Below are 23213 nucleotides of genomic sequence, written 5' to 3' on the forward strand. Positions count from 1 at the left end.
GTTTAACAGGAAATAAATATGGCAGCCTCCATATACCTCTCACTTTAGTGTTTGTTTTTCAATTATTAGGAGCACAAGATGCTTACTTCCTCATAAGGAAAGCGTTTCCTCTTAAATATCAACACATACAGTATATTAGTGAGGCTCCACGCCACTCTGGAATCTACACTTGATGAAGTGGGTTTATTCCACGAAACTCGTTGTTTTGGTTATTGCAGTAAAGTATATACTGATCCTGAACATTCCCTGTCTGGCAAGTGATCGGACTCCATTCTAGATTTAGTTTTACCAGTTTAGGTGCTTTCGCCTCACTCTACATTTCCCTCCTGTGTACCCGTGGTGTTTTCCCCGTCAGACCGCCATGGATGATGTCACTGTGTAAATAGTTTAATCACCTAGTTTTTTTCCTCAAAAGTTTTTACTTTTCCAGGATTTCTTCTGGCGCCTGCAAAGCTGATATCGAAAGGAGGAAACCCCTGGGGGGCGGTCATCTATACCTGGGCCCTGGTGCAGGTGAGACTTATTTGTAAAGCTAGTTCCTTCATTATCTCCTGTCTTTAGGGGCCCCGGCCATACAGGGCCCGAGATCTGTAAACATCTTGGTGGATCTGACACTCTCTGGGTTACAGCTAAGGTGGCCACTAATGATCCAATCTTTTTCATCCAATCTTACCAAATCTATGTAGTATAAGGGTAAATTGAGTGAATATATTGAATGGATAATTTAGGCAGTTCCCTTATATTACATAGAAATGGTAAGATTGGATCATTAGTGGCCACCATTAGGGTGCTGAGCTAGCTGGTCTTTCTATTGGTTTCAGTGCTGCACAGCGCCACCTCATGGCCAAAGGGAGCAGTAGCTCACCAAGCCAACAACTGCAGTAGCTGCTGTGAGGAACCCTCCTTCCTGTAGATTCAGATGGGAAAGTATAGTAGGGTGGGGGTTGCTTGTTTAAAAGCTTAGAAAAGTATTTAGAATTAAAAGTACCCGGTACTATTCCGTTAGCCGGGCGCAACCACTAGGTGGCGTTAATTACTATTACCCCTCCAGGCCGGCATGGATAGTAGGGAAAGATGTAACTCTGCTGGAGGTTTATCGCTACCTAGTGGTTGCGCCCGGCTAACGGAAAAGTACCCTAATCCTTAGAAAGATTCCTAATGGACGTTGCATTCTGACCTCTGTGTCTCTCTATCTCTCTCAGCTGGTTCTGTTGGCTGGGAAATTAAACACCATTGCCGGTATAGTGACTGTCTTCTACCTCATGGCGTACGCAGCGATAGACCTGGCCTGTCTGGCTCTGGAATGGGCGTCTGCACCAAACTTCCGGTAAGTGACCCCCACACTTAGGACTTTTCATAGCAGAGTATAGTATTCTTATCCTACAGCACTACTCATTTATGTGCTGTACAGTGGCATGGGTGGAAAGGGTACCTGTGGATTCAGTGTGAGTGTTAGCAAAAAGCTTTCACTGGTATTTCACCTTCCCTCCACCCCAGGCTGTGTTTACATTATTTTGGTGCTGTGATCATTTAACCTAACTGTTTCAGCAGTGTTGTAAAACTGAAAACTTCAATTAATTTTGTCTTTGCATCCAAACATATAAGGTATTTATTCATGGCAGATGGGGATTTAATTTGGCAGCATTTAGAGAAATACAAGATGAATACTGTATGTAAACGATGGGGATCAAAAGGCTTTAATCTCTCTTACGGCCGGTTTATACAGGCTTCTGGCGGCTTGTCAGTCGAAGGCTTTTCTGCAAACGTGCAGGAAAGCATTTGACAGCTTTCGGTGGCTTTCGGGGTTTGGGACACGGAGACGGCGCTTAGCAACCCAGCATGCTGCTTCCAGGGTCGGCTGAAACAGGAAAAATTGGAATTAGACCGTGGGGTTCATGTAAAAGGCAGTACACCACAGTACAGGCACTGCCCATTCACCTGAATAGGCAGTGCTTTAACGATGAGCGCTGCGGGAGGCAGCAAACGTCCCTCAATCGCCCGTGTGAACCTGCCCATACACAGTCAACAAAGATGATCTAGATTCTCTCCCTATGAAGGTGGGCGTGTTCTGGTCTCCTTGTTAAGGTGGGCGTGTACTGGTCTCCCTGTTAAGGTGGGCGTGTTCTGGTCTCCTTGTTAAGGTGGGCGTGTACTGGTCTTCCTGTTAAGGTGGGCGTGTACTGGCCTCCCTGTTAAGGTGGGCGTGTACTGGCCTCCCTGTTAAGGTGGGCGTGTACTGGTCTCCCTGTTAAGGTGGGCGTGTACTGGTCTCCCTGTTAAGGTGGGCGTGTTCTGGTCTCCTTGTTAAGGTGGGCGTGTACTGGTCTCCCTGTTAAGGTGGGCGTGTACTGGCCTCCCTGTTAAGGTGGGCGTGTACTGGCCTCCCTGTTAAGGTGGGCGTGTACTGGTCTCCCTGTTAAGGTGGGCGTGTACTGGTCTCCCTGTTAAGGTGGGCGTGTACTGGTCTCCCTGTTAAGGTGGGCGTGTACTGGTCTCCCTGTTAAGGTGGGCGTGTACTGGTCTCCCTGTTAAGGTGGGCGTGTACTGGTCTCCCTGTTAAGGTGGGCGTGTACTGGTCTCCCTGTTAAGGTGGGCGTGTACTGGTCTCCTTTTTTAAGGTGGGCGTGTACTGGCCTCCCTGTTAAGGTGGGCGTGTACTGGCCTCCCTGTTAAGGTGGGCGTGTACTGGCCTCCCTGTTAAGGTGGGCGTGTACTGGTCTCCCTGTTAAGGTGGGCGTGTACTGGTCTCCCTGTTAAGGTGGGCGTGTACTGGTCTCCCTGTTAAGGTGGGCGTGTACTGGCCTCCCTGTTAAGGTGGGCGTGTACTGGCCTCCCTGTTAAGGTGGGCGTGTACTGGCCTCCCTGTTAAGGTGGGCGTGTACTGGTCTCCCTGTTAAGGTGGGCGTGTACTGGTCTCCCTGTTAAGGTGGGCGTGTACTGGTCTCCCTGTTAAGGTGGGCGTGTACTGGTCTCCCTGTTAAGGTGGGCGTGTACTGGTCTCCCTGTTAAGGTGGGCGTGTACTGGTCTCCCTGTTAAGGTGGGCGTGTACTGGTCTCCCTGTTAAGGTGGGCGTGTACTGGTCTCCCTGTTAAGGTGGGCGTGTACTGGTCTCCCTGTTAAGGTGGGCGTGTACTGGTCTCCCTGTTAAGGTGGGCGTGTACTGACCTCCCTGTTAAGGTGGGCGTGTACTGGTCAATCTTTTCCAGCAGATTCAATCTGTCCACGATTTGTTCAGCCCAATATATCCAGTGGATGAATTTGTTGATTTTGGCACTTTTTATCGATGTATCTAGCTCAGCTTTGAATTTCCACGGAGCAATGAGGGTAACGGATGACTGAAGGATGATGGGCGGGGCCACAAAGTCCTTTCCTTTTTACCCTTGTAAGCCCTATCTGCATCCAGAACCATTTGTCTATAGCACACCTATAGATGTATTTATTCCATCCTGTGTCTACCTGTTTCATGGTCCAGTAGTTGTCTTTTTATTAGAACAAAGTATGATTGGACAATTCTGTATCGGTAAAGGGGTCTACACTTCCCCTACAATGTCTGATCAATAGACTGTAATTGACTTTAACTAAAAAATCGATCAAAAGTATCTATTGGACAAGACAGAAAAGCTAGATCATTGCATGGCGGGAGTGTCAGTAGATTGGTGGCCAACTGCATTGAACAACAAGGCAACACTGCGGTTCAACTGATTTTTCAATAGATTCCAGCAGAACTATGTGCTGTGTTCGGTGGGAATTGGTTGCTCTGATCAGAGAGGAATCTATTGTTTAGTCACATCGGGAGGCAATCTATAAGTGTATGGCCAGCTTGAGACTTGTGGTAATAGCAGTACAGGGTACTCGGTGTGGTTACATAGAACCACCAGGATTCTATGTGGCATATACAGAGAAATAAGCCCAGACCAGAAGCATTTGGGCAGCCCCACTAAAGAGGACCAGTAGAGTTCAGCTATAAACCGGCCTGCCTGTCTCACTTCTTCCCACACACCATTGATATAAGTACTGGCTATTTCCTCCTCCCGCCCCTCTGCATCTGTCCCACCCCTCTGCTTAGCTGTACACAATACCGCTGGTCACACTGCCCCCTGGGCCACCTGCATCACCTCTCCCTCTGACTCACACAGTGTTAGAACAAGCACTCCAATGGAGATAGGAGTGTGCTAAAGCTGATCTGACCCTGATGCCATAGTGGATGCTGGCTTGCTGGGCAGGTGGAGCCGGGATGCGAACCCTGGTCTCCTGTGTCAGAGACCGAGCCATTAACCATTACACTATCCACTCGCCTACAGCCCTCATTGGCTGGGAGCCTACTCTACTTTACCAGTGATTACCTCCACTAAGTGATGTCATTGGTGATGTCAGAGGGAGTTCTATTTTTATCTGCAGTTCCCCATCACGTCCTCCTTACTACAGGAACCTGCTGATTGGTTGTTCTTTTTAGATAGTATGCCTGATTGGTCAGTGTGTATCTGACCAGGGGTATATAAAGAGGTGTGTCTATCTAGCATGTCATTATGAGCTTGCAGCTTGACAAAGAAGCATTGGAAACAGCAGGCTGTAGCTGCGTCTGAGCCCATTTTACTGACATGTGATTTTAATTATGTGTCTGAATAAAGAGCTATTTCTTCAAGAGTGGTGCTGCTGGCATCACGTCTCCCTCTGCCTGCATATAGACAGCAACCAGGGCCACCATCTAAAGACCAACCAGCTGAGATTCAGTTTAACTAAATAACTAGAAGATTGGGAGAGTGCATATACACATAGAATCATTCTACAATTACTGTGAACATTACGACCACCTAACGCCGATCAGCGGCCGCAGAGTGGCTCCCCCAGGACCGCCTAACGCCGATCAGCGGCCGCAGAGTGACTCCCCCAGGACCGCCTAACGCCGATCAGCGGCCGCAGAGTGACTCCCCCAGGACCGCCTAACGCCGATCAGCGGCCGCAGAGTGACTCCCCCAGGACCGCCTAACGCCGATCAGCGGCCGCAGAGTGACTCCCCCAGGACCGCCTAACGCCGATCAGCGGCCGCAGAGTGACTCCCCCAGGACCGCCTAACGCCGATCAGCGGCCGCAGAGTGACTCCCCCAGGACCGCCTAACGCCGATCAGCGGCCGCAGAGTGACTCCCCCAGGACCGCCTAACGCCGATCAGCGGCCGCAGAGTGACTCCCCCAGGACCGCCTAACGCCGATCAGCGGCCGCAGAGTGACTCCCCCAGGACCGCCTAACGCTGATCAGCGGCCGCAGAGTGACTCCCCCAGGACCGCCTAACGCCGATCAGCGGCCGCAGAGTGACTCCCCAAGGACCGCCTAACGCTGATCAGCGGCCGCAGAGTGACTCCCCCAGGACCGCCTAACGCCGATCAGCGGCCGCAGAGTGGCTCCCCCAGGACCGCCTAACGCCGATCAGCGGCCGCAGAGTGACTCCCCCAGGACCGCCTAACGCCGATCAGCGGCCGCAGAGTGACTCCCCCAGGACCGCCTAACGCCGATCAGCGGCCGCAGAGTGACTCCCCCAGGACCGCCTAACGCCGATCAGCGGCCGCAGAGTGACTCCCCCAGGACCGCCTAACGCCGATCAGCGGCCGCAGAGTGACTCCCCCAGGACCGCCTAACGCCGATCAGCGGCCGCAGAGTGACTCCCCCAGGACCGCCTAACGCCGATCAGCGGCCGCAGAGTGACTCCCCCAGGACCGCCTAACGCTGATCAGTGGCCGCAGAGTGACTCCCCCAGGACCGCCTAACGCCGATCAGCGGCCGCAGAGTGACTCCCCCAGGACCGCCTAACGCCGATCAGCGGCCGCAGAGTGGCTCTCCCAGGACTGCCTAATGCCGATCAGCAGCCGCAGAGTGACTCCCCCAGGACCGCCTAACGCCGATCAGCGGCCGCAGAGTGGCTCTCCCAGGACTGCCTAACGCCAACTGGAGGAGCCACTCCGGGGGGAGGAGATCAGCGGGGATCGCATGCGCATCCCAGGCTGCTTTAGTTAAACGGCCTGCTGGCCTGCGATCGTGGCAACACCACAAAACACGGGCCCCTCGAGTGGCCAACAATGTGATCCCCTCCCATAGGTTGATTCCTATGAGAGGTGCTCACTAATTGGATCTTTTCTTTAAAAAAATGGCGATTGCAGCAGCAATCAGATGCCACCAACAGAAACTATGTTGGTGGCAAGAAAAGGAAGTAAAATTCATGTGTGCGCTCAGTAGTATGGCTCTGCAGTGAGCTGTTAAAGCTGCAGGGCACTAAATTGTAAAAAATAGCCTGGTCACTAGGGGGCTGTAAGCCTGCGGTCCTGAAGAGATTAACTTGTTGCCGCCCGCGTCACGCCAAGGGCCAAGGGCTATTGTGCAATAGCAGCATAGGGGGCGATATATAGGCTGGGAACGCGAACAATCACTCGCGTTCCCATGCCTGTCGGCCGGTGACGGCGAAACCGGAAGTTGTCGCCGCCGGGTCCAGAGGCATCGGAGCGGAGCTGCGAGGGCACCGATCGGCTGCAGGGGGCTGAGGGAAGCCCCAGGTGAGTTAATCTCATTTTTTTTAACTGGCTTTAGGTTCACTTTAAATGCTAGAAACCCCAAATTTGCAGGATATGTTATGGAGATCATTGGGAATAAGAGGGAAAAACAATTTTTCAAAAAGACCTTATAGTTTTTGAGAAAATCGATTTTAAAGTTTTAAAGGAAAAAAGTATACTTTTAAATGCAGTAAATGCCACTTTCAGTAGCAAACCTAACGGTAGTGTAATTTTACATGTATCAAAAGAAAGAGCAATGAATTTCCTGACGGGGGTTTCCAGGGGGTCTATACGCAGCCGCAGCGCTTTGGTCAGGGATCGCTATACAGCCGCAATATGGCTGCATGAAGATCCCTGGCATTTTTTCCTACTTTTCCAAAATTTTTTTTGGGGGGGGGGGGGGGGGTGGTAAATTGTGTGGTCCCCCCTCCTGAAACGTTTTAGCCCCTTGTCCCCCATGCAGGCTGGGATAGCCAGAATGTGGAGCTCCAACCGATTGGGGCTTCACACCATGACTATACCAAAAAGATCCCTTAATGCCGATTTTAGTTTCGGGGTATCTGTTGGGGGGGGGGGGGGGCAGGTTTATTTTGCTCTGGGGCCCCATTGTTGCTAAAACCGGCCCTGGTAACCACTGTTCAATTGATGTATTATCCAATGCATTGTACTTGCTTGTTGTGTGTTTTTTTTTTTTTTTTTTTATATTGCCTTGATAAATTTGGGTTGTGTAAAATAAAAATATAAAAAGTGCATTACTGGATTATTATAGAAAAATGTTGTGACTTACAAAATGAACAAATGTTGCCAGGAGCAAAATTAAAAATGAAGAAAATACATAGGTATTAATAATGTCTTAGGATTATGTCTGTAAGTTAATAGTCCGGTATAATGGTCTCCCGGCCAGACGCCTCTCAGATGATTCGTATAGATGGAAGCGTGTGCTTCCTGCGCTTCCTTTTACAGGGAACCTGAGCAGGATGCTAAAATGGGCAAATTAACTTACCTGGGGCTTCCTACAGCCCCTCGTAGTCTGTGAGGTCCCTCGGCGTCGGCTCCCTCCGTTCTGCCCCTGGTGGAAGTCAGGCGCAACTGTGCATGCGCGCTCCCCCTCCCCTGCGCGCGCGTCTCGCTCGCACGTCTGTCGCTGTAAGTGTTCTGTTCATGCTTGATTCATTCTCTCGAGGATTGCGCATGCAGAATGCTTACAGCGGCAGGCTGCACATGCACAGTGGCTTACGTCTTTGGCCTAAGTCGCTGCTCTAACGGAGCGAGCCCCAATTACGCCGAGGGACCTCACTGACTACGAGGGGCTGGTGGAAGTCCCAGGTAAGTTCATTTGCCCATTTTAGCATCCTGCTCGGGGTCCCTTTTTAAACAGCTCCTCTGAAATGGGAGAAGCTTGGATATGGAGACCTGGTCCTTCTGCCCCTGCAGCTGTTTAGTGGCGCCCCCTCACATTTGGTGGGAAATAGCACAGTTATGAATACATCGGAGCCTTCTCTCCTGGTCTTTACACAGTACGGACAATATGACAGCGGATTCATAATTGGCTAATATGAAGCAGTAAGTGCTGGTTATGTTGTTGCATTCTGGTAATGAAATATTTACATTGTACCTTCTGCTCCTTCCACAGTCCGACGTTCCGTCTCTTCTCCTGGCACTCCTGCCTGCTGGGCATCCTCAGCTGTCTCGTCATGATGTTCCTCATTAACCCGGCCTATGCCTCGGGCAGCATCGTCCTCCTCCTGCTGCTGTTGGGCTTCATCCACTTCCGGAGTGGCAGCAGTAGCTGGGGCTACATCAGTCAGGCCCTCATCTTCCATCAGGTGAGTGCTGGAGGAGTAGGAATTTGGGTTAAAGGCTGTGGATGATCCCTAGAAGTCTGGGCCTCCTCTTCCATCAGGTGAGTGGTGGAGGAGTAGGAACCTGGGCCAGAGCCTAGAGATGATCCCTAGAAGCCTGGGCCTCCTCTTCCATCAGGTGAGTGGTGGAGGAGTAGGAATTTGGGCCAAAGGCTGTGGATGATCACTACAAGCCTGGTCCTCATCTTCCATCAGGTGAGTGGTGGAGGAGTAGGAACCTGGGCCAGAGCCTAGAGATGATCCCTAGAAGCCTGGGCCTCCTCTTCCATCAGGTGAGTGGTGGAGGAGTAGGAATTTGGGCCAAAGGCTGTGGATGATCACTACAAGCCTGGTCCTCATCTTCCATCAGGTGAGTGGTGGAGGAGTAGGAACCTGGGCCAGAGGTTGGGGATGATCCTTAAAAGCCTGGTCCTCATCTTCCATCAGATGAGTGCTGGAGGAGGAGGCACCTGGACCAGAGCCTGTGGATGATCCCTAGAAGCCTGGTCCTCCTCTTCCATCAGGTGAGTGCTGGAGGAGGAGGCACCTGAGCCAGAGCCTGGGGATGATTTCTAGAAGCCTGGGCCTTGTCTTCCATCAGGTGAGTGCTGGAGGAGGAGGCACCTGGACCAGAGCCTGGTGATGATCCCTAGAAGCCTGGGCCTTGTCTTCCATCAGGTGAGTTAAAAACAGGGAACACCAAGAGCCCCAATAGTGTAATTCGTACTGGACAAGGTGGCAATAAGTTTGTATTGCTAGATACTCACAAGTCAGGGTCACCAGCAGGCAACCACTGTAAAGGCAGGTGGGGAGATTGTCCTGACCCCACTCAGGATTAAGAAGTCGCTCTCTGTAGACAGGAAGAAAGGGTAGCAACCCACCACCAAGGGTGGACTCAATATTGTATACAATGAACAGAGGTGCCAAAAGTATAAGATTAGATTAAATGAGCTTAAAAACCAACTTAAATGGCAAAATTGAAGGAGGAAGTGGTGGTCTTACCTCCCTCAAGCAGACACGACAACAACTGCGATTCAGACAGTCAAACACATTTATTAGGAACTCCAAAAAGAAATGCAACGCGTTTCGCAGGTTCAACCCCGCTTCATCAGGCAATATAGGGAGGAGTATCAAACAATCTGCACAAGGATTCAAATTAAGCGCCTCTGAGTGGTGGTGGAGTAGGAATCTGGGCCAGAGGCTGGGGATGATCCCTAGAAGCCTGGGCCTCCTCTTCCATCAGGTGAGTGCTGGAGGAGGATGCACCTGGGCCAGAACCTAGGGATGATTTCTAGAATCCAATAGCAAAGAAGTTGGACTTTCATCTGGTTGCTCAATCCCCATTCAGGAGAGCAGGCGCTGGTGCACTCACCCCTGCTTCACACAGTGATACAAAGTAATTTAGAAGGAGGCACTCTACAGGCAGGAACTTGCGTTCATGTTTAATGCATGTCGGTACAGTACATGTAACAGGCTCCACCGTTCATCAGGTGATGACTCCTGCCGAAGGGCGGAGCCCGTAACATGTACTGTACCGACATGCACTAAACATGAACGCAAGTTCCTGCCTGTAGAGTTCATCCTTCTAAAGTACGGTGATTTTCTAGAAGCCTGGGCCTCATCTTTCATCAGGTGAGTGCTAGAGGAGTAGAAACCTGGGCCAGAGCCTCGGGTTGTTCCCAAGAAGCCTGGGTCTCGTCTTCCATCAAGCAAGTGCTGGAGGAGGCACCTGGGCCAGAGTTTGGGGATGATCCCTAGCTAGTCATTCTCCATAATATATCCAAAACTTGTTAAAGCTGCTCCTATTGGGTCGGAGGGAGGATATGGGTGGAGCTTTACATCCTGCAAGTCGCAGCATGGAGCAGAATTGTTCTTAAAGGGGAACTGAAGTAAGAGGTATACGGAAGCTGCCATATTTATTTCCTTTTAATTAATACCAGTTGCCTGGCAGCCCTGCTGGTCTATTTCTCTGCAGTAGTATATAAATAACACCAGAAACAAGCATGCAGCTAGTCTTGTCAGATCTGACTTTAAAGTCTGAAACACCTGATCTGCTGCATGCTTGTTCAGGGGCTATGGCTAATAGTATTAGAGGCAGAGCATCAGCAGGGCTGCCAGGCAACTGGTATTGCTTAAAAGGAAATAAACATGGCAGCCTCCATATACCTCTCTCTTCAGCTACCCTTTAAAGATGCCCTGTACTGAAAAAAAAGTCCCCTGGGGGGTACTTACCTTGGGAGGAGGAAGCCCTAGGGTCCCAATGAGGCTTCCCCTTCCCCTGTAGCTGCAGGCAATCCAGCGCTGGCTCCCCCAAAGTCTCCGGCAATCCTGGCACGACAAGCCTGACGAGCTAGATTTATTTACCTTTCCTGGCTCCAGCGGGGGTGCTGTTGCGGCTCTCAGCACGGAGATAGGTGGAAATAGCTGATCTCCGTCGGGTCCGCTCTCCTATGCAGGCGCAGGAGACTTGCACCTGCGCAGCAGAGGATCCTGACAGCGATGGGCTATTTCCGCCTATCTCCGAGCAGAGAGCCGATACTGCGCCTGCGCTGGAGCCGGGAAGGTAAACATTTACATCCCTGATGTTCAAAGGGGCACAGTGAGACCGCCGTGGGACACAGGAGGACGGGGGAAGCCTCGATCGTATCCGGAGGCTTCCCCCACCCGAGGTGAGTACCCCTTAGGGAAACTTTTTCTTGTTACAGGTTTTCTTTAATATTCTTATTAGGAAATCTCACTCTGTGTTTAAAATTGCATGTAATTCTATAAATATAAAAACATTGGCAAGCATAGAAATTGAAAAATATCTGCAACCCCACTTCTCTGCTAGGTAGCTAAAACGAGGGTTGTCATGGCAGTGATTAACTTTGTCAAAACTACAGAAATCAAGTCTAAGTATAAAGCAAACTTCCACCTATTCCTTTGGACCTTTTTTGAGATATAAATAAGTTATGGATTTGTATGAGTTGCCGTCAAGATTTTTTCACAAATATAAGCCTTGGGCCATGTGTAGTACTCGTTCACACCTTGCATTGGATGGTCTGTTCCTGTTTCAGGTCAGGAAGTATCTTCTCCTCCTCGACGTCCGCAAAGAACATGTGAAGTTCTGGAGACCTCAGATCCTTCTCATGGTGTCCAACCCTCGGACCTCCTGCCAGCTCATCAAGTTCATCAACGATCTGAAGAAAGGTGGATTGTACATCATGGGCCACGTGGAGACTGGAGATCTGGGTGAGCTCTGTCATATTGGAACTACTGCCGTTTATGGTGGCAGCTTTGTTCGAAGGCTGAAGTGCTTTTCCTTGCTTCATGCAGCATTAATGAGCAGAGCTTGCTTTATCTGTATGGAAACGCCTTGAGTCAACGTTGAGTATAAGTTGACCCCCGTGCATGTGCTGGTCACTCATTTGGAGATGCTCATGCTGTAGAGTCAGGAGTGCGCTATGCTGTCATCCATGCTTCCGTGTATGGTCATGTACATGTGTTGCTGCACATGGGGCCATAGACAGTGGGGGTCAGGAATTGGTGACATGAATGCACGGGGTTGACCTTTAGGACATGGATGGCCACACCCAGCATTACTATAGTGTTTCCAGTAAAGTGCTTAGTGAGTGTATATACAAAAATGGCGTATGGATTTGAACAGGGAACAGCACTAGGTGTCTCTGCGATTTGAATCTGTGCCTATAGCTCCCCTCCACATCAAGCAGCAAGTCGCTGGGTGGTGGGAATTGTAGTTCAATTCATTACAAACCTCTGGGGGCTCTGGGCTGCACCAGCAAGGAAGGGGGGGAGGGGGGGCCTCCTGAGTCCCGTAGAGTGACTGAACAGCAGCTGGCGCCACTAGGGATGATGTCATTGCAGTTTTCATCACATATTATAGATGGTTGGCAGAGATGGAAGCACAGGTATAGAGGTGCCCAAGGTAGTATGGCGGCAATGAGAATGTATAAAAGAGTATTCTTACCGCATTAAGACTTCAAGACTGGGATAAATAACTCTAGTTTATTGCACAATAAGACAACGCGTTTCGTGGAGACCAAACACTTCCTCAGGCCAATGGTGTGCCAACATGGATAGAATATTGAGCTCTGGGTATTTATTTAGTTAGCAGAGATGGTCAACGACATGATGCAAATAACTTCAATGTGTTTTTTACAAGCTTAGGTATTTGATTGGCCCAAATACGAGCTGCATGTAATATGTATTAGTTTTGCATGCACGCTGCATTTATAGCAATATATAGCCTGACTTACCGGAAAACTGAAGTGAGAGTTATATGGAGGCTGCCATATTTTTTTTTTTTTTTAGTTTTTTTTTTTTTTTTTTTTTAAACAATACCAGTTGCCTGGCAGTCCTGCTGATCTATTTGGCTGCAGTACTGTCTGAATCACACCAGAAGAAAGTATGCAGCTAATCCAGTCACACTTCTGTCACCTGAGCTGCATGCTTGTTCAGGGTTTATGGCTAAACCTATTAGAGGCAGAGGATCAGCAGGACTGCCAGGCAACTGGTATTGCTTAAAATGAAATAATTATGTCAGCCCCTTTATCCCTCTCACTACAGTTGTACTTTAAACCAAAATGTGTATGTCAGTTTTGTAGCGAGGAATGATTTAGTGCCGGAGTTGTCATGGTCCTCACTGCCGGCATCACCGGGCACTGTGTCCAACTGCTGCCAGCACTGGACTAGGTCTGGTGTTCTCTTGGGATTCTTGAAGGTCTTAAAGAGACCCTGTACTGAAAAAAATGTCCCGTGGGGGGTACTTGGGAGGGGGAAGCCTTAGGGTCCCAATGAGGCCTCCCCCTCCCCTGTAGCTGCAGGCAATCCAGCACTGACTCCCCTGAAGTCTCTGGTAATCTTAGCTCAACAAGCCTGACCAGCTACATTTACCGTATTTTTCGGACTATAAGACGCTCCGGACCATAAGACGCACCTAGGTTTAGAGGACAAAAACATGGGAAAAAAATATATACTAAACCTGGTGCATCCATGGTGCAGTAGCGTCTTGAGTATCTTCTCCCCCCCTCAATTATTATGTCCCTGTGTCCCCTTGTACCTTTTGTGTCTCCCTTGTGTCCTCATATGTGCCCCTGTGTCCTCATAAGTGCCCCCCACTGTCTCCTACCCTTCTCTGTCCTGAATCCTATGTGTGTGTTCTGTCCCGAGTCCTCTGTGTCCTTTGTGTTGACTGTCCGGAGTCCTGTGTGTTCTCTGTCCTGAGTCTTGAGTGCAGTGGCATGTCTGGGTTATATGGCACCTATTGGCAAACACTGAAATAGTGCCTGCTCCCACCCCCATCAGTCAGAGCTTCCTTCCCCTGTAAAAACAGCACCTGTCCCCCCAGCTCGACACACTTCCCCCCCCATCAGCATATGACACACACCCCTATCCTTCCCCACATGACACCCCTGTCACATGACTTCCCCTGCAAATGACAACCCTGTCCTGCCTGTCCCTGCTCACCACATAATATGCCCTCCCAAACTGCACAAGACACCCTGCCCCGTCCCTCCAGCACATTATGCTCAGCAATAGCATGTGGCACCCATGGCCCCCGGGGTAATGCGCGGCACGGAAGTGAGGAATAATTTGTACCTGAGGCGGAAGAAGTTGGATCCGACATCTGCAGCGATCGCAGCCCGCACCATGGGAGAGGGGACAGAGCGGCAGGGCATCCCAGCTGAGCTTGGTCGCAGCGGCTTACAGCATACCGGGGCCACAGAGCTGAAATGAGTAGCGGTAATCCTTTGTAGCAAACTGTGTTGCCAACTCATCCCTTTAAATACTGACACATATGAATTATACAGATCTTGTGGCTAATTAGATGTGGTTTAGGCACTAATTATGTGCAAGTAGCCCCCGAACCTGCATTACTTAGATGTGTCAGTATTTAAAGGGTTGAGTTGGCAACCCTGGTAGCAAAGCCGTTCGGGGGTCCGTGCACGCTGCCATAGCGTCTCTCTCGTCACTTCCGCTTATGTCATGCGGTATGTGTAATGCGGAAGTGACGAGAGAGACGCTATGGCAGCGTGCACGGACCCCCGAACGGCTTTGCTACAAAGGATTACCGCTACTCATTTCAGCTCTGTGGCCCCGGTATGCTGTAAGCCGCTGCGACCAAGCTCAGCTGGGATGCCCTGCCGCTCTGTCCCCTCTCCCATGGTGCGGGCTGCGATCGCTGCAGATGTCGGATCCAACTTCTTCCGCTTCAGGTACAAATTATTCCTCACTTCCGTGCCGCGCATTACCCCGGGGGCCATAGCTTGAACAGATGCTGTGGAATGCCCCTAAAGACACTAGGACAGATGTGGGGACAAGGGACAGCAGCCAGGAAGACACTACAGCAGACGGGACTCAAGAAAGGGGGCAGACACCCGGCCAAAATTGTTGTATTCGGACCATAAGACGCAGTGACTTTTCCCCCCCATTTTTGGGGGAGAAAAAGTGCGTCTTATGGTCCGAAAAATACGGTATTTACCTTCCCTGGCTCCAGCAGGTGGCGCTGTTGCGGCTCTCAGCATGTAGATAGGTGGAAATAGCCGGTTGGGTCCGCTCTCCTGCGCAGGAGACTTGTGCCTACGCAGTAGAGTGGACCGACCACGATCGGCTATTTCCGCCTATCTCCAAGCAGAGAGCCGATACTGCGCCTGCGCTGGAGCCGGGAAGGTAAATATTTACATCCCCGCTGTTCGGAGGGCCCAGTGAGACCGCCGTGGGACACAGGAGGACAGGGGAAGCCTCAATAGGATCCGGAGGCTTCCCCCATCTGAGGGGAGTACCCCCCAGGGGAACTTTTTTCTCAGTACAGGTTTTCTTTAAGGAACCAGGGTAGCTAGGTTAATATGTGGGCAGAAACAAAGATCACCCACTTATTTTTCACTGAAAATCTCTCTAGAGGTGCATCATATTTTTGGTTTACCATTTCTTTTCACCTTCACAGATTCTCTACCATCAGACCCCGTCCAGGCCCATTACAGCTTCTGGTTGAGTCTTGTGGATAAGCTGAATGTCAAAGCCTTCGTAGATCTCACACTGAGCACAAGCGTCCGGCTGGGAACACAACAGCTGTTACGCATTACCGGACTGGGTAGGTTTCATTGCTGTAATCATTTCACCGAAAAGGATGGCTTTTTTCAACCAATCTAATTTGTAACTATGAAGTTCACCATTGCTAAATTCTAATTTCGCTTTTACTGTCCACAAAGTTCCACCACGGTCGGTATATTATGTTCAAAAGCTTTGTCTTCTTTTTTTCCAGGTGGGATGAAGCCCAACACGCTAGTTCTGGGGTTCTATGATGAAGCCTGCCCAGAGGACTACTTCCTGCAGGATTCTGCTTTTACCCCCGGACTGTCACCACGAGATGACCCATTCGGCGTTGATGCCACCTCACTGCAGGCCCACTTTCCACCTGTTAGAGGTCCTGAAATGTCTCATCACGTCACTGCAAAGGAGTATGTTGCCATGATTTGTGATGCCCTGAAAATGCATAAGAATATTGTCTTGGCTCGAGGTTTCCCACATCTTTTAAGACCGGGGACACCTGGATCAAACGCCGCCATGTACATTGATGTGTGGCCCTTGGATCTTCTCAGACCTCAAGCTTCAGCCTATGTGGACGTTTGTAGCCTGTTTCTTCTGCAGATGGCCTGTATCCTCAATATGGCTGCCTCATGGCGCCGCTACCAGCTTCGTGTCTTCCTGTGCGTGGAATCGAGGAGCTCAAGTGGCAGTGGCGGTAGCAATGGTTGGCTTGCAGCCGAAGCAAAGTTCAGGGAGTTGCTTGCCAAGTTGCGCATCCGAGCTTCCATACGGGTGGTGGCCTGGGACAGGGTAGCTGCTCTACGAGGACAAGAAAGTGAACAGCAAGGCCTCACCCGTGAACCTATTCCTTCTGAGTACCTGACCAATGCCAACCGCATAGTAGCAGAGGAAGGAGGAGCTGAAGCAGCAGTACGGTTCCTCTACCTTCCACGGCCTCCGGCTGACCCCAGCCTCCATGAACGTTACTTGGAGGAATTAGACTTGTTAACAGTGGGTTTGGGCCCGACGCTACTGATTCAGGGGCTGACTCCAGTTACATGCACTGAGCTTTGATCGGTTCTGCCATTTCCTTCCACATCAACCATTCCTAGATACTGTTCTACTAGGATCTTCCACTGTTCTCGTCAAAGCAACGAGGTGTCAAATTCTGCTTTCCAGTTCCTTCTCAACTCCAATATCCATTCGTTCACTCCATCCTCCTTACGGATAAAGTATACAGGGAAACTAATTGCTCCTTAATCCTTTGCTGGAAAACTGGAAGTCCCGGGATTGGATTCTGGAACCCTTTAGAACACTCCATGATGGAAAAGAACATTTCTAATTTAGTTCTCTTTTATTTTTAGTGTGGCTTTGCCTTTCTTCATCTTTGCACTTTGCACAAAACATTATTATCTTGCATTTGTTGCCTTTTTTTTGTACTTTTTCTTTGCTTACGTTGGTTGTTAGGACTTGTTCGGGAGACTTATTTCTCCATTTCTTTCAAAATAATTTTTAGGGAAAAAAAAACAAAACATCCAAAAAACAAAACATCCCTCCGTGGATCCAGTCAGCTTGATGGGAGAACCCTCGTTGGCTTCTGGTTTTCGAGACATGACCACTGTTATGTGCGTGTTCTTGGTGGCAAAATAATTCCTGCAGTGAAATATTTCACTTTTTTGGGTTGCTGAATTGACTGCAGTCTTTTTGAACTTTAGGGGTTTATTTTTGTTGGGGGTGAGGATGTCTTGTTGCCTTTTCGAGGTTCAGTTTACTAGAAGAGAACTCTGACACTGACTCTGTACCAATAACTTCCTCACAGGATGGTTATTGTTCCGTATTTGCGGATATATTTAGGATTGTAAACTCCGTTCTTCTGGCTCTTAGTCTGTCTCTGATTTAGTTGCACTTCTAAGTATTTTTTATTTTTGGTATATTTGCACATTTTAGTTACTTTATTGCACAATTTTGCTTCCACCCTATGATTCCAAGTCTTCCATTAATTCACCTTCACTTTTTTAGAACGGAGCTGTATAAAAATGCAGTTGTGCAACAAAATACTTGTGCATTTACAATGATTTAGCAAAGTTTATACTTTTGCAATGTAGAAATTAAAATTTTGAACTTCACAAAGATGGTTCCCCACTCACTCCGCCAGGTATCCACGAATAGAAGACTTTGTCAACATCACATAATCCTATAGTTTAAATGAGGGTACTTCAAAGGTTTCCTCTCCCCTCCCCCATCCTTTGGGAGTCCTCTTACTGCAGTTATCCCAAACTCTTCTATTTTGGCTACCTGGTTAAGTTTACCTATGATGGTATATTATCTGTGTGCCTGTTCATATGGCAAGTGGGTGATGTTATCTTGTAGGCATTGATTCCCTAAAACTGTAAACTAGTCATAGAGCAGATCACCGATGACTAGCTCCTCACCGCCAGTAGCTTTCTTCCTGCTCCATGCAATAAACCCCCCCGGTGTCAGTGACACAGTCCACATCATGGTGGAGTGTTTCTGGCTGCAAGTTCTGCTGTTACCACACCTCCTATGTGACTGGCTCGCCAATAGATATACTGTTATGCAATAGAGAATGTTTTGTGTAAGCTGTGTAACCTGAGCAAGAGCCCTCAGTGAGCAGAGCACTGGCCAGTGTATAGTTTGTATGAGAGTCAAGCATCGGTGGCAAATTTGAGCTTTGTCTGGGGGAAAAAATGCATATTGTGCCTGATGCTCAGATATATAACATAGCTAAAGGCCAACACTTGGATACAGCTCTGCACCCAAACTGTACACCTGTCTAAGACAACAAAATGGTTTAGATTGGCTCTATGGCCGTGCAAGGATACCACACACTGAATCTACCTGCACCCCTGAGACAAAACTAATTCACTGGCCAGTGCTCTGCTCACTGAGGTTACACAGCTTACACACAACATTTTCTATTGCATAACAGTATATCTATTGGCGAGCCAGTCACATGGGGGGTGTGGCAACAGCAGAACTGCAACAAAGAGGATCGTGGTCTAAACCACTCCCTGTGACGTGGGAGGCGGGGAGCAGCTTAGGTTGCTTAGGAAGTTGGTGGGGAGCCTGTTCCATAGCACACACTGGCCACGAGTGATGGGATACAGCCTGGAAATTGATTTGAGATAAAATTTAAACTTTTGCAAATTCAGTTTAAATGCACATTTATTAATTTTTTTCTAATTTTTTTTTTTTTATATAAACTGAGGGTCAACTGAGACAAATGTCCTAAGCTCCCAATACAAATGGGATGAGTTTTGGGGTTTATTTATTAAGGTCTGAGAGCACTGGAGGACATGAGTGATCCAGAAAACCTAGACTGGATTCTTTTCTTTTTGGGTGGCAAAAAGTCTTGGCCTGAGTCATAACAGAATACTGAGAGAATGCGTGAAAGGATAATAAATCTGTGCTTGCGGTTTTTTGCTTGCATTACAGTATTATTACATGCAAAGTCTGCTGCCCATTGTCGCAATCAACAGATATTTTCTCATTTACTTATCTTGGCCCGCATATGCTCATCCTTACTACCTAATAACAGAAATCTCTCCGTACAGCTCAATTTATAATTACACTAACTCCTCCCACCCCCTCTCCCTATTTGCTGGTCAATGGGATACAAATAATTCTGAGTTGTTGCAGGATTATGCAAAGTTGGAAGTCAAGTGGTCCATTTTCAAGCTGCATAACATTTGTGCACAGAATTTGCATCATCTCAGAATTATTTGCAGCTCATTGATCATCCTTACTAGTCGCATAAGTTTTATATTCAGTAGCTGAAAACGTTGTGACATAGCTGTATGCTGAAGGGAGATGCCGGACATGTGATTTTCACTGGTGTTTACAGTCTACAAGAGCCACACTGTCCAAACAACCACCACTACCCTCCATAGAGCATCTATATGCTTGGTACACCCTGCTTCCCAGGTACTGATTGGGCAAGCATAGTGTCGCTGCTCAGATAACTCCCCTTCTTTAATGTCTGTTACACAAGGTGTGTATGAGATCTGCAGATATCCTAGACTATGGATGCATTTTGCAGGAAGGGATCTTTGGCAGGAACAGATCTTTTGCAGATACTGATCTGTTGCATGTGTACAGCATCTTTGTGTGCAGCATCTTGCAAAGATTTCTATCTGATGGGGAGTTCAGCTCCATAGAATAGACTGTGTAGGTGTGGCTCTCATACTACATGGAAGGGGGTAAGATTTCTGTCTGAGGGGGAGTGCAGCTCCATAGAATAGACTGTGTAGAGTATGGCTCTCATACTACATGGAAGGGGGTAAGATTTCTGTCTGATGGGGAGCTCAGCTCCATAGAATAGACTGTGTAGGTGTGGCTCTCATACTACATGGAAGGGGGTAAGATCTCTGTCTGATGGGGAGTGCAGCACCATAGAATAGACTGTAGGTGTGGCTCTCATACTACATGGAAGGGGGTAAGATTTCTGTATGATGGGGAGTGCAGCTCCATAGAATAGACTGTGTAGATATGGCTCTCATACTACATGGAAGGGGGTAAGATTTCTGTCTGATGGGGAGTGCAGCTCCATAGAATAGACTGTGTAGAGTATGGCTCTCATACTACATGGAAGGTGGTAAGATTTCTATCTGATGGGGAGTTCAGCTCCATAGAATAGACTGTGTAGGTGTGGCTCTCATACTACATGGAAGGGGGTAAGATCTCTGTCTGATGGGGAGTGCAGCTCCATAGAATAGACTGTGTAGGTGTGGCTCTCATACTACATGGAAGGGGGTAAGATCTCTGCCTGATGGGGGAGTGCAGCTCCATAGAATAGACTGTGTAGGTGTGGCTCTCATACTACATGGAAGGGGGTAAGATCTCTGTCTGATGGGGAGTTCAGCTCCATAGAATAGACTGTGTAGGTGTGGCTCTCATACTACATGGAAGGGGGTAAGATCTCTGTCTGATGGGGAGTTCAGCTCCATAGAATAGACTGTGTAGGTGTGGCTCTCATACTACATGGAAGGGGGTAAGATCTCTGTCTGATGGGGAGCGCAGCTCCATAGAATAGACTGTGTAGGTATGGCTCTCATACTACATGGAAGGGGGTAAGATTTCTGTCTGATGGGGAGTGCAGCTCCATAGAATAGACTGTGTAGGTGTGGCTCTCATACTACATGGAAGGGGGTAAGATCTCTGTCTGATGGGGAGTGCAGCTCCATAGAATAGACTGTGTAGGTGTGGCTCTCATACTACATGGAGGGGGTAAGATTTCTGTCTGATGGGGAGTTCAGCTCCATAGAATAGACTGTGTAGGTGTGGCTCTCATACTACATGGAAGGGGGTAAGATCTCTGTCTGATGGGGAGTGCAGCTCCATAGAATAGACTGTGTAGGTATGGCTCTCATACTACATGGAAGGGGGTAAAATTGGTCTGTGATCTTTCATTAGTCTTTTTCAAGTGTGTACACACCATAAGCCACCACGGTAGGCTTATCGACTGAAAATTCCTTACTGCTAAAGTCCTACACGACATTAGATGGTGGAAGTAATGTCTTCCTGACGATGTCCATTTTGGGGGAACTGAACCTAAATTGGCTAAAACACGTGTCATATGTTAACCTTTCCTTCTCTATTACCACCTTTTCACTTTCTGTCTACTCTACAACTTAAGCTTGGTGTCCTAGAAATTGTCCTGGAATGGATCTGACCTCCAGTGCAAGTTTGTCAAACTGGCAAGTGCTAGAAAGTCTCAATAACCAGTTTTCACAAAAGACAAAAAATGCATACCTGATTTTCAGCTATAGGTAGGTAGTTAGAATTTTATCAAACCATGTGACTACACTCCAGTGCCCTTGCTTAAACCTTTCAATGTAAAGAGCAAGGGCTGATTCACACTACAAGAGCTTTTTAAAGAGAATCTGTACTGTAAAATTCTTACAATAAAAAGCATACCATTCTATTCATTATGTTCTCCTGGGCCCCTCTGTGCTGTTTCTGCCACTCCCTGCTGAGATCCTGACTTTTAATTGCCAGTTTTAGGCAGTGTTTACAAACAAAAGACATGGCTTGTGATAGGCTGAGAGAAGCTCAGTCTGTGACTCGCACAGCCTGCAGGGGACGTGGAGAGGGTGTGTATAGCTTCTATCTTATCACAAGCAAAGCTGCACATTCCAGCCTGAGTGCCTGTGCCCGACAAAGACAACAGAGAAGAGAAGATTAGATCATATAACGGAGATAATACAGCCATTGTGCAACTAGAAAAGGCTGCAGTAAGACAGACCACATTAGAACAGGCATAGGAACTTATAGGATAGAAGAAATAAGGCTGAAAATGTTGTGAGTCTCTTTAAGGCTATGTTCACATTATAAATCACCAGTGCTATTTCAAGCGCTGAGCAATTTATTGTGATTTTCCCTACGATTTATAAGCGCTTTTGCAGAACATAATGAATCAATAAGCGCTGGGGAAATCGCTATACAAAGCACTTTTTTCAAGAGCGTTGCGATTTTCCCTATACCTTCCATTGAGCCAAATCACCCCAAAAATGGTACAGGCAGCTCTTTTTGAAGTGGGTCACAAGCGAACTGCTCATATGTGAACTCTCTCATAGGGAATCATTGCAAAAGCGCTTTTAGGGAGATTTTTCAAAATCGCTGGCGCTTAAAAAACGAACAAAAATGCTCTGGGTGTAAACAAGTCCTTAACGCCAGAGTTTTTAAAAGCTCTTGCTAATGCAACCCTTACCCTATGGGGGCTTTTTACAAAATCACATCACTCCAGTGTGGACACTCACATAGGACGTCATTAGCAAAAGCTTTTAATATCACAAAGTGCTCAGAAAAGCTCTTGTAGTGTGAAGAAGCCCTAAGGGTGCGTGTTTTCTATAGGCGCATAAGCTTTGCTTTAGCCAGTCAGATAATTAAGCAGAGGTTGGTGACCATATCTCATATGCTTCACCATCGCCATAGTCCATGATGACAACCATAGACGAAAGGGTGATCATATGTAGAGGTCAGGACTTCTGGTCTTTCAAAACCTAATATGATGTATAGAACACTGGTGGTACACACGGAGTATGGACATTGCAGGGCTCCATAGTTGCCTGAATATACTCACCTTGGCTCCATCCAGCTATCAATAGCAGATATCGCAGACAACACAAACTGTGTTGCTTAATATGGATTCCACTGGACACTTTTGAGAAGACCATGTCCCGTATAGCTGTTGACAGAATGGGCATGTGGTACATGTTGTCCTTTACATTAGTACAGTTGTCACTTTGGAGATGATGTGATGTTGGTACATCAATGTGGACAACCTGTGGTTTGGAACACCAAATACTGTAATGTCCTAAATTTTATTTTTGAGATTTCCCGACTGATTTACAATAAACTTTGAGAAACCATATTTTTGAAGACCAAGAACAGCAGCAGACAGCCTGATGTCCCAGACCTATGGCCCATCACTGGAGGAAGCCAGAGTTTCAGTGTTTAAGTACTATCTATCTTTAATAATGTAACCCACTTTACAATACCAGTAGTGGGATAGCTTACCAGGAGGGTGGACTGCATATAGTCTAGTGGGTTTGTTTGTTTTTTTTGTTTTTTTTTTGCAATACAAAATAACTTTATTTCCCTGGTCAGTACAATTATGTAAATAATATTTTCCACTGCTAACATACCGATTGCTTTTTAGTTTACAATATTTCTCTACTGTATTGCTGTTGCTTACCTACCTAAACGTTACACACTAATTTATTTTGGTTATAAGAAATAATGCTTTTCTTTTTTTTTTTTCCTTGTTTTATACTCATGGGATTGC

At 48.0% G+C, this 23213-nt stretch overlaps 1 protein-coding gene across 1 annotated transcript in view; it reads left to right on the forward strand.

The window, feature by feature from the left end:
• The window catches only part of SLC12A9 (solute carrier family 12 member 9), a 37984-nt gene extending 20026 nt beyond the window's left edge, over positions 1-17958 (forward strand). The window contains 6 exon segments of the mRNA XM_068272016.1: positions 431-513; positions 1203-1327; positions 8173-8365; positions 11437-11611; positions 15324-15470; positions 15642-17958. Coding sequence (XP_068128117.1) covers positions 431-513; positions 1203-1327; positions 8173-8365; positions 11437-11611; positions 15324-15470; positions 15642-16480 — 1562 coding nt within the window. The 3' untranslated portion in view covers positions 16481-17958.
• Positions 17959-23213: the final 5255 nt, after the last annotated feature.

Source organism: Hyperolius riggenbachi, chromosome 3 (genome assembly GCF_040937935.1).
Source record: "Hyperolius riggenbachi isolate aHypRig1 chromosome 3, aHypRig1.pri, whole genome shotgun sequence".
Lineage (NCBI taxonomy): Eukaryota > Metazoa > Chordata > Amphibia > Anura > Hyperoliidae > Hyperolius > Hyperolius riggenbachi.